The sequence below is a fragment of the Triticum aestivum genome, chromosome 5B, assembly GCF_018294505.1.
Source record: "Triticum aestivum cultivar Chinese Spring chromosome 5B, IWGSC CS RefSeq v2.1, whole genome shotgun sequence".
NCBI classification, from domain to species: domain Eukaryota; kingdom Viridiplantae; phylum Streptophyta; class Magnoliopsida; order Poales; family Poaceae; genus Triticum; species Triticum aestivum.
The window spans coordinates 15,097,494-15,109,459 of NC_057807.1; the positions used below are offsets into that span (position 1 = coordinate 15,097,494).

Sequence of the window (11,966 nt, forward strand, 5' to 3'; positions counted from 1 at the left end):
TTCCTTGCCACGGACGTTGATGAAATACTAAAGATTAGAGCTTCTCTGAGGCAGGCCGAAGATGTTATTGCATGGGGACCCAATAAGCTGGGAGTGTTCACAGTAAAAAGTGCTTATATGTTGGCGTTTGATGAAGCACATAGAGAGAGGGCGTCCTCATCTAACTCTTCTCCAGATGGGAGTAGAGCTTGCTGGTCTTACATATGGAAAAGTGTGGCGCCTCCTACTGTCAAGAACTTTGCTTGGCGAGTAGCGACTGATGGGCTTCCCACCTGGCGGAACAAGCATAAAATTGGATTAGAAGTGTCCAGTACCTGTCCAGTTTGTGGTGTTGAAGAGGAAGATAATTTACACCCCTTTGTGCGCTGCCAGTTTGGGAGAGACTTGTATCTACAGATGGCCAAGGTTTGGAGGTTACCCAGTATTGATAACCTGATAAACAGTGGGAAGGAGTGGCTGCTAATTGCCTTATCACCATTATGTGAAATTGAGCGAAGCATGATGCTTATGACCTTTTGGCGGAGCTGGTTTGTCTGGAATGAGATAACACATCAAAAACCAGCCCCACCACTGGAAGTTTCGGTTCGTTTCCTGCAAAGCTACCTGGGGTCGCTGTTGGCGATCAAACTGAACTCCAACATGGACCCATTAAGGGCAAGTCCGTTGTGGTCTTGGGTTCGTTGCCTTCACCAGGCAGAGTTGTATCCCCGGAGGTCAGATGGTCTAGACCGAGCAGGGATTGTGTTAAACTAAATACTGACGGGTCCTACGATTCTTCTGGAGCAGCGGGAGCTGGAATGATCCTCCAGGATTCTAATGGTGACATTATATTCTCAGACTGCAGAGTTTTATTTTCTTTCAGAGATGCTCTGGAAGCGGAGTTATGTGCATGCATGGAGGGGCTTTCGATATCTATTCAGAGGTCAAATCTTCCTATTGTTGTTGAGATGCATTCTTCGGAGGCGGTGGCCATGATCACTTGTGCTGGCAAGGATCGATCCGTTTATGCTGCTCTTATTAATGAGATAAGATATCTTGTTAGTCTTCGATCTACTTGTATTACTTACGTTTCGCGAGCTCAAAATAAAGCTAGTGATTGTCTAGCTTCCTTTGGGAGAGTGGAGAGTAGAATTATCACCTGGATTGGGTCAGGTCCTCCAGAGGTGGTAGAGATTGCTAATGATGATTGTAAAGACTTGATTATTGAGTAATACAAGTATTTCCCCCGCAAAAAAAGAAGGAAGTACATGAAACTGGTTTTTTATGCTTTCTCAACAGATTATTCTTTTTTATATTTTTCGTTTTCGTAAGCTTTCCAACGCCATATCATTTGCCTTAATTGGATTAGCCGTATAGAAATGACATTGAAAATACAAAGTCGGCGGTTCAGTTTGTGAAATTTTACAATTTTCCAAATTACTCTTTAACCATAGGCAATTAGAGAAAAGTTTCAACATGTGGAAGAAGCGGTTTTGCAACAGCTTTCCAATGCCATATTAATTGCCTCATTCCGATAAACGGTTTAGAAATGCGATTGAAAATATGAATCACGTTTTTTGTATGAAGAAAAAACGGTTTTCAAAACTGCTCTTAAACCGCTTACATTTTGCCAAAACTTTAACTTGGGTCATGATACTGGTATCCATAGCTTTTGAACGGTATATCGCAAGCCCCATTTAGGCAATGTTGGCGGAAGTTCAACCTAGCACAGGGAGAAGTACAGGTCGAACAACTCAGGCAGTAAAATCCGCCAACGAGCAAGATTCCTATTTAAAACGGGTATTTAGTTGCTAAAAATCATTTTTAGATTACACTTACATAATATAGAACACGACTAATCAGAATAATTCGCGCGTGGAGACACGGTTGCGAACATAGCCCGAAGGTCGAGTTCTTACAGAGGGAAGTTCAGGCGTGTAACTCAGGAAGTTCATGTTGTGATCAGAATAATATTCTAATCCTGTGATCAAAATAGTGTTTGGAACACCTAGGTGCCGAGGCTCCTAACCTCGTAACCGTTGGATGTTCGATTGATGAATGCAAATTACAACAGATATGGATACTAGACACCTTCCATATATGCTTATGGACGTAATTGGTAAGTGCCAATAAATGTATGATTTAGGTGCATTAATATCACGCGCTGGCATAAATGTAATTGATTCTCTTCATTTATTTCCTTGTACAAAGAATGGAACTCGTTTGAAGGTATATACATATAACCGTACTCCTTTTTGTGGATACGATATGTACTAGAAGGTAACGCGCGCCTTGCTGCGCCGTCTTATTTACTTACGGTATTAAGATTAATGTTATCTAAAAGATTAGATTTGTTTTTTCTGAAGTGCTTCTTGGCTTCCAGCAATACAAATCTGAGTGCCACACTAATATTGTAGACACTGGATAGTATACCATCTCTAATTTTCAGATTGCACTCCCATATGTGTGACTGATTTCAACAGTTAAATGCAGACTGGGGCAAACACAAGCATGGCAAAAGGGAAGATCACAGAACCTGTATCATATGTAATGACAAAGATTTAAAATCATGATAACCTGGTGTTATGAAACTATGGCAGTAAATTCACAGGGTAAAAGATAACTTTAGAGCTCAATTATTGGATCTGGATAACCAGTACAACATCATCAGTGTCCTATCTAAGATAGAAGCTCAAAGAAGTAGCCACCCCCTTATCAGAAGGAGTCCCTTCACTTGCTTATCCATTTTTGCATATGTCAGTTCAAGGAAATTTTTGATAAAGCTACGCACTAATAACATTGACAACACAAAATATGTAACAACTGAAAGGGCAAGACAACGTAAGTACCAGCTAAAACTTTCTCCTTATCTTACATCCACTTTTCTAATTATAAACAAGAGTTTCTCATATTTTTTATACAAAGCAACACTGTTCACTTGCTTTATTCCAGGCTTCAGTCTATTTTTTTGGTTTTTCCCGGGCTTCATGTATGTAAGGTAATATTTTGAATTCACAGAGAAGATATTATGTTCTAATGGCAGGGCAAGATATATGGTCGTCAATGCATTAGAAATTAAAGTCCTTATGAAAAACAAACTCATTTTACATAGTTATAAGCTATACCGTGTAAGGTAGCACTCGAATAAAGCGCATTTTGAAATTTCAATGATAGATGAAGAAAAATAAAGGTATCCCAAGATTTACGGTTTGGTTACAAATGTATACGGGGATCTAGATGACCATATATGAACTGATCCAGATGGTCTGCTGATGCAAGAGCAAGATAACGGTTCATTATCTTTGAATATTATCAATCTACTAGTCCATGGCACGTGCTTTGCACGTATAGTTCTGTATGATAGATAGTCGTATACCTTCCTTTTAGAGAGAGAAATGGTACTCGTATCTTGAGTAGATATCACAATGTGTTTGTTTGCAAGATCTAAGGACTATGCTTAAATACGAAGCAAATCACTTGCACAAATCAAACTGAGTTCCAAGTAGGAATTTGATTGCACGATAAAAGTTGTAGTTTTATTATATGTTGTTTCATGAGTTCCATTGATGCATAGTTCCTGAGTTGTTTGACGGTTTACATGCATGCTTATGGGCTATTTTGTGCAACTAAATAATTCATTTAGGTCTGATAGACATTCATGTCTTGTATTAGCTTTAGGTACAGCTTATGTATGACTGAAATAAAAATGTTACACCTTTTTCCGCGAATAATAAAAATAGTACCTTTCTCAATGAAGCAAAATAGAACTTTAGCTAGCATCAGCGATGCAATGTTATCTTATGGAACAGTGTCAAGTTTGCAGTATAGTGGCATCTAAAAAAATTCTTTTTTTACAGCAATCTAAAGAAATAAGTTTAGTAGTAGAGTGTTTATTTTCCAAGTGACAAGGGCGAAGCAAAATGTGCTAGCTATTTGCCAAGTTGTTGTACTTGCATGTAATGAGATGGCAGCAGTTTCTAGACATTTCTCAACTTCAGTAGGTGCAATCCAGATTTAATTGGGACTTCTTTATTTGTTTATTTGGAGAGCAGAGTCGACCATGTGCACAAGGAGCGGGAGCGAATCCTGCAGCTTTTAGCCGTCAGATCATGTCAGTCTTTGTTTGATGGATGTCAATGATATGCATGTGAGGGGAAATGAACGGTGGATTTTGAGCCAATGGCTGTTTGGGTGGGAGAACCGAAGATGGAGTGGTAAATCCAATTTCAAAACTGCCGCACTATAGTAGTAGAGATAAATTTTAATTTCCAAGGATTAGTTCAGTAAACAAATTTGCATGGTATAGAAGCATTGCGGAGTAGATCAAAATTTGTCACGGAGAAAATGCTGCTACAATAATGTGATGTAATTTCCACTAAAAGGAACACTGCAGTGTAATCCAACGGCAATTGACAGTTGAGAATATGCATTGAAGTATACAACACAAACCATCTAATGATGGTCTGATATCAAGACAAAAGCAGTTAGGCATCCAGCGGACAAAACCAAACTCCACCGCAGGATTGATCTAAAATCAACAGCCTCATATAAAATTCAGATATAAATGTGTGCGCTGATTCAGCAGCACGCTGAAAACCTTGAATACAGACATGAGCATTCTCCAGGTAATTGATTTATGGTGAAAGAGAGTACCTTGAGACTGTGGAAACCTTCTCTGGACCGAATGGAGATCTTGCTCCTTGTGTAGCTCTCGTCCAGCTTGAGATTCACGTAGAGCACAATAAGTGTGATATGTGATAGTAACACAATGAGCATTTTGTATGTGTACTGTGATAGAAATTGCTGATTAAAAACTTTACGTCACTCCCTCTTCGTTGCCAAAGTCTAAACACTCATCCCTAATTCTTTCGGTCGATTGCCGAAGTCCAAACACTCATCCCCAGTTCTTCAGGTCACCCCATGCCGTTGGCATCCAACGTCGAGGAGGACGCAGCCGTGACGCCAACACAGGAGACAACCATAGCAGCTGAAGGGCCCTGGTGGAATACAAACTCAATTTATACAATTATGACAACTGTTGCATGCATGATGTACCTGAATATCTGCAATGACATTGTCTGGGACGACTAAGATAAGGTTAAAACATTTTATTGTGCAATCAATCCATGCATTTCTGTTAAAAGCCTGAATTTCAAGACTCGAAATGAAAGCCATGAACATTAAGATGTCTTGAATATAGAAGGCATGGTACTCGCAAACTTACAACACAACCTGGTGAGCTAAAAGGCTAACAGAATCATACATAGAGAAATTGCAGGGAGAAAAAAAAGTGAAAGAACGTTGCCCTCTGCCTCGCCTAGCGTTCCATCGATGCAGATCTAAAAAACAACAGCGACAGATGCTGATTCCTGATTTCGAAGAAAAAAATTGTCTAATGGGCCAAATCAGCAACGACCGAAGGTAAGGCAAATAAACCTGCAATCCACCCAGATTAACCATGCCCAAAGTGTTGATTGCCCCAAATCGACTCCCTCCCACAATCGCCGGTAGCCCCAATCTGCGATGGAAATACAGGGGGTGTGGAAAATTAGTGGCTGGACAGATTAGCTAGGGTTGCGTGGTGACGTTTGGAGGAGAAAGCGAACACGACACGCCGCGATTGAAGCCGCAGCGAACCTACGCCAGGGGCAAGGAGTTTGACCTACATGGGAATGACGCTTGCGTTCGCTGACCAACGGGCCTCATGTTACGATCTGTGCCTGACAGACGGGCAAACTTTGGAAGAAAAACTCCCGAGCTCTCCCAGTGCTCTATTTCTTGGAAGCATAGTAACTGTAGGGATGCACGTACTAATTTCATGGGTATGTGACTTTTTTGCGGGTACTTGAGAATTTTGGAACGATGTTCTATACTCAAAAAATTCCGGATGTTCCACAGTCGAGTATATTTATTTTGGGTATATAAATTCCGTGTACTTTAATTATCATCCTGGGGTATATCATATTTATTTTGGTTATATTATATTTATATGGGTATACCATATTGGGGTATATCATATTCGTGGTGTATTATATTTATTTTGGGTATATCATATAATTTGGGTATATAAATTTCGAAAATGATACCTATACAAAATTTGGAGTATATGTATTCCAGATATGATATTGCGGGTATATCATTTCTTTGGTACATCATATTTATTATCATCTTGGGGATGTCATATTTAATTTGAGTATATAAATTACGAGTATGATAACTAGGACAAATTCTTACGACGTACATGTCAAATTTATTTTGAGGTATCCGCATACTCATAATATTTCTGGGTATATACATTTTGTCTCGTTAGTAGGTATTTGATTCCTCGGGCATGTGTCAATGATTTGGAGTACGTACACCATTTAGGTATATACATAGCAGATCTACATACATTCTCATGATATCTCGAGGTATCTACATACTCATGATATTTCAATGTATATTCATTACGTCATGTTAATGGGTATTTGAATATGCCCAGGTATATCCATATGTTTTTGTATATTACCTCCGTTATGTGTATATTCTTATTACATATAATACCATGGATATATGTATTATTTTCATTAAGTATAATACTTCTTGTATGTTCATATTTTCATTAGATATAATAGCCTGCTATGTGTATAATAGCCTGCATATGTTCATATTTTCATTAGACATAATATTTGGAAACGAATTATTGTTAGGAAATCAACCTAATTATTTTTGGGGAAGCAATCATTGACCGTGAAGGGTAGTACTGCATGCAAATGAAAATGGAAAGCTATTATTTCATAAATTGCATGCCATACACTAATAAAAATCACCTGCCATAATGGCCCTAGGTGCCCAGGCACCTATTGCGGGTATATATGACTCATTAAGAGTGTAGATTCACTCATCTTGCTCTGTATGTAGTCACTTGTTGAAATATCTAGAAAAAACAAATATTTAGAAACTGATGGAGTATAAATGAGTGCTTATCTATATTCAGATGTGGCTCATTAAAATCATATATATATATATATATATATATATATATATATATATATATATATATATATATATATATATATATATTCGGAGGTGGCTCATTAAGATGCATTTAAGAGGGCACATTTAGGCAGATATAAAAGATATCTATATTTAGCATCCATGAGCATCCCCGGTCCTCCATCATTCACTAATCACTACACAGGCAACACAACAACAACGACGACCATGGCATCTTCACTCAGCTTCATCCTTGCTCTTCTCCTCGCAATCGCTGCCACCGACGCTTTCACTGTCCACCTACTCAACAAGTGCCCCTACACGGTGTGGCCAGGCACCTACCCGGTCCGCAGCGGGAGCAGGCTCGACCCGGGTCAACTGGCCGCCATTGAAGTCTCCCCGGGCATGGTGTCTGGATGGATTTGGGGGCGCACCGGCTGCAACTTCGATGCCAGCGGTCGCGGGTCGTGCACCACGGGCGACTGCGGTGGCATGCTGTCCTGTGCCGCCGGTTTTAAGCCACCCGCGACACTCGCCGAGTACACGCTGGGTAAGGGCGGCAGCCCTGACTTCTATGACATCTCAATCGCCGACGGATTCAACGTCCCCATGAGCTTTGGGCCTGTCGGCAGCAGCTGTCATGTGGTAAGCTGTGCCGCGGACATCAACGCAAAGTGCCCGTCGGAGCTGAAGGTGGACGGAGGCTGTGTGAGTGCGTGCATCAAGTTCGGCACCCCCCAGTACTGCTGCACGCCGCCGCTTATGCCGTCGACCTGTGGGCCGACGGACTACTCGCGCTTCTTCAAGGGGCACTGTCCAGACGCCTACAGCTACGCCTACGAGAAGAACAGCACCTTCACCTGCACCGTCCGATCAGACTACCAAGTCACCTTCTGCCCATAGAGGCGATTGGGATTCAATTTACTCCGATGGTTAAGTCTATAATGTAATAGCGTTTCCCAATGTAATAATGGAAATAATGATGACTGATGATTCCATAAAAAAATTCTATTGAAAAACTTTATTGAGAAAATATGTTTGACAATATTTTTTTTTTCTTTTGTGAGGATAGAATAGTCAACTTCTTTGTTTCGAGGACGAACATACTTCTCTCTTTGTTCCATGTTAAATCAGCAACAATTAATATAAATCAGAGGGAGTATATGAAACAAGGCATTGGCTATAGGCCTAGGGCCTGCCCAAGTTTTGTTGCCTTTTCCGAAGATAGTAGCTAACCGTGAATCTCGTATTTCCTATATGACGCTCGTTGCCTCGATTTGTCTACGAGACATCTTATGTGACGCTCGCCGTGTCTAACAGGTGTCTAACAGGTGCGAGCCGAATAGGAGCAGCCGCCGGGCCACTGGCCCATAAACAAAGTACTGCTGCAGTGCCTAAACACTGGTTAATAATCTGAATGCAGGACCAAGTTCAATGACCATAAATAAAGGATATTAAAGCAAATATGTCGTCCTTTGAAGATGTTAGGGGTAAAGCATGAGATGAGAGAATCACATGAAGAAGCTCACTGCCTAGCAAAAGCTGCTTTATCGCTAGATTTGGGTGCCACCTGTGGGTTACATACCCACCTGAAACCGCTTGTATCCCAAACGTTGTTTTGAGTTAATAAAACCCTGGTGATACCCAACGCAATGTAGCAACTACTCCCGCTATAACCTTCTCCAATACGTTTATAGAGTCCATGACAACGTTAAAAAATGACATATGTTAAATTTGAGAAGAAGTAGTATTCTAGCATGATACTGTAGTGGTCATTTTTGGGGAAAAAATAGAGCAATTTTTTAAAAGACATAATCATTGTTTAAATTTCTTACCTATTTCTTAAACTCAAACATTTTTTCAGAGACACGAATAAATTTTGGAATTTTTTTTAGAATTTCCCAAAAAAATTTAAAACGTGAATGTTCATTGTATTTTCCAAATAGTTTAGAAATATATGAACAAAATTTGAATGGTAAACATTTTTAAAATTTATATTTAATCATTCTATAATATTGTGAACACTTCTTAAAATACATTAACATTTTTTAAAATTTTCTACCTAAGAGAAGAAAAGGAAAACACAAAAGAAAAAGGAAAGGAAGAACAAGCAAAGAAAAAAATAAAAGGAAAAATCAGAGAAAACCGTAACAAAAACAAAATAGAAAAAACGGATCTTAACTACTTGGGCCGGACCATCAGCGGTTCGCTCGCTGGCTCGTTTGTGTTGTGCGAAGCAACGGCATTGGGACGCAGCGAGCGGCAAATAGGGATTTTGTTGTCGATCAAATGCACAAGGAAGCGAGCGAGCGAACAAAGATGGGCGGGCCTAATTAGATTCAGGCTACAAGTTTCCTGTTTATTTTTTCGGATGTTTTGTCTACTGGCTTTTTCTTGTTCGGTTGTTCTTTTACCTTTCGTTTTTTAAGATCAAATTTCTGATGCAATTATGTTGTTTTCATTGGAGTGCCGCGCTTCCCTCCCGCCCTTTCTGATGCCCTCTCCAGTCAATCCAAATCCACTGTCGAACGCACGAGCTCCTGATATGAAGCTGCCCCCCCCCCCCCCCCCCCCCCCCTCCTCACTGAGAATCCATCAGTTGATCATGGGAGCATCGCGGATTTCGCCACCAAATTACCATATCTCGTGGGTGATCATGTCCCTAGTGCCAGTCCGGCTCCCGATTGTGGGTAGCGAACCTGGAGAGACAGGGGTCGATCTCTATGAGAGGGCAAATAGCCGAGTGCCTCGCCGGAGTGGACGTGGCTGTTGGTGTCTATGTGGTGGAGTGGCGGCGTATCGGTCCTTTACGTACATCGAGGACCGATGTGGGTGAAGCCTTCTCCATCTTAGATATGCATTTTTCACTTGTATATCTTGGAACAACAAGCATTGTTTGACCATATATTATAATAGTTTGATTAACCCTACTCTGACGGGAGACCGCCCTTCACTGGTGATGTACTAGCTAAGAGCACCTACAGCCGAACTCCTTAAATCGACCGGGCAGTTTCAGAAACACTGACAGGATAGGAGAGGGAAGAAAAGGTTGACCTAACCGGACCCCATAAAGCCTACTTAAATGACCGGGTTGTCTGACACTTGGGCGCTCTAATCCGTCAGGGAGACTGAAGACCCGGTCACTGATATGTCATGAAACAAGAAACTAGGAGAGAGTTAATGTACCGTGCCCAAATGTTTTAGGTTTATTTAATTTTCATAAGGTGACATCTAGACGGAGGGAATACTAGTGATTCAGTGATTCTGGCCTTCTAGCACCTTACATTGTAATCATATTAATTGCGTCATGATGCAGACGCCGCCGTGGAAAATGTCTAGGCAGGCTAGCTGGCATGGATTTGGACACGCCACCAAACCAGCATATAGCAGCCTGTGGACGCGCGGCAATAAATACCTCCATTGCCACACCACCAAACCAACCATTCAGAATCGCCGCATCACGTAAACAACAACGGCAGCAGCCATGACGTCCTCTCGCATCCTCCACCTCATCGCCCTCGTCCTTGCCGTCGTCGCCGCGGCCGAGGCGACCACCATAACCGTGGTGAACCGGTGCTCCTACACGATATGGCCGGGCGCGCTCCCAGGCGGCGGCGCGCGTCTCGACCCGGGCCAGTCGTGGCAGCTCAACATGCCCGCCGGCACCGCGGGCGCCAGGGTGTGGCCGCGCACGGGTTGCACCTTCGACGGCAGCGGCCGCGGGCGGTGCATCACCGGCGACTGCGCGGGCGCGCTGTCCTGCCGCGTGTCGGGCGAGCAGCCCGCCACGCTGGCCGAGTACACGCTGGGGCGGGGCGGGAGCCAGGACTTCTTCGACTTGTCCGTCATCGACGGCTTCAATACGCCCATGAGCTTCCAGCCCGTCGGCGGCGCGCCCTGCCGTGCGGCGACCTGCGCCGTGGACATCACCAGGGAGTGCCTGCCGGAGCTGCAGGTGCCCGGAGGGTGCGCGAGCGCGTGCGGCAAGTTCGGCGGCGACACCTACTGCTGCCGGGGACAGTTCGAGCACAACTGCCCGCCGACGAACTACTCCAAGTTCTTCAAGGGCAAGTGCCCCGACGCCTACAGCTACGCCAAGGACGACCAGACCAGCACCTTCACCTGCCCCGCCGGAACCAACTACCAGATCGTTCTCTGCCCCGCACGAAATGATTTACACATGGATCAGTAATTAGAGGACGTTTCCTTGTAGTCTTCCTGACTTATTATGATCATCGATCATTTCTGTATGTGCGTGCGTGCGTGGCTGGTGCGTGCCATTCAGCGAATAAATGTATAAATGAAATGGAAGTGTAATTTCTTTGCGGTATGGCAATAAATGAAATGGAAGCGAAAAAAATAAAGAAATTAGCATTGATGAGATCAAACCACAAGGCCATTTATATGTTTCAAAATAAATTAGTGAACGTTAATGACTTACTTTGCAGTATGGCACTAGAAAGGTGTCCGCATGTGGATGATTGACAATAAAGAACGGGGATATGTGAACGAGAACATGTAGTCTGAGATGACCTCCTGGACTTCTGTGGTTTCCAGGTTGTGGCAGTACATGTAAAAAGGATCACGTAAGGACATTTTACCATGCGGGAGTAGGGGATCTGTAGCTCGATGAAGTACCCAGAGCCTCATTAACTCTAGGGAGACTGCACTGATGGAGAACATATTTGTATAGATTACCTCATCAAAGGCCAAATCAATTCTATCGGCCGGAGACTCTGGGACAAAACTATAACCTTCTATCACCTTGGCCGTGTATCCATGTTGACAGTTTTTGATTTATCTACCACATGGGCGTGTAGAATTTGAAGATCAATCGAGAGGGTCTCCAACATAGAATCTGATAGAAACAGTTCCCCAGGCTTATACATGTTCATTTTCCGCCTTCGGGGATGACAACATGCATAGGTGGTTTGTCCGCAGATTGTATGCAACTGTCACGTGCATTCTTCTCCCCTGAATGTGGATTATCTGGCACTACGTCTCCGGTGCCG

The 11,966-nt window shown here is 42.6% G+C and overlaps 2 protein-coding genes across 2 annotated transcripts; both read left to right on the forward strand.

The window, feature by feature from the left end:
* The first annotated feature begins 7,123 nt into the window (after window positions 1-7,123).
* On the forward strand, window positions 7,124-7,978 carry LOC123115456 (protein P21-like). Its single transcript, XM_044536611.1, has one exon. The coding sequence runs from the start codon at window positions 7,183-7,185 to the stop codon at window positions 7,855-7,857; it is 675 nt and encodes a 224-aa protein (XP_044392546.1). The 5' UTR covers window positions 7,124-7,182; the 3' UTR covers window positions 7,858-7,978.
* A 2,396-nt stretch (window positions 7,979-10,374) lies between these two features.
* LOC123110141 (alpha-amylase/trypsin inhibitor) lies at window positions 10,375-11,332 on the forward strand. Its single transcript, XM_044530596.1, has one exon. The coding sequence runs from the start codon at window positions 10,439-10,441 to the stop codon at window positions 11,144-11,146; it is 708 nt and encodes a 235-aa protein (XP_044386531.1). The 5' UTR covers window positions 10,375-10,438; the 3' UTR covers window positions 11,147-11,332.
* The last annotated feature ends 634 nt before the right edge of the window (window positions 11,333-11,966 follow it).

Coding starts and splice junctions, on each gene's coding strand:
- LOC123115456 (XM_044536611.1), top strand. CDS start 7,183: ATGGCATCTTCACTCAGCTTCATCCTTGCTCTTCTCCTCGCAATCGCT.
- LOC123110141 (XM_044530596.1), top strand. CDS start 10,439: ATGACGTCCTCTCGCATCCTCCACCTCATCGCCCTCGTCCTTGCCGTC.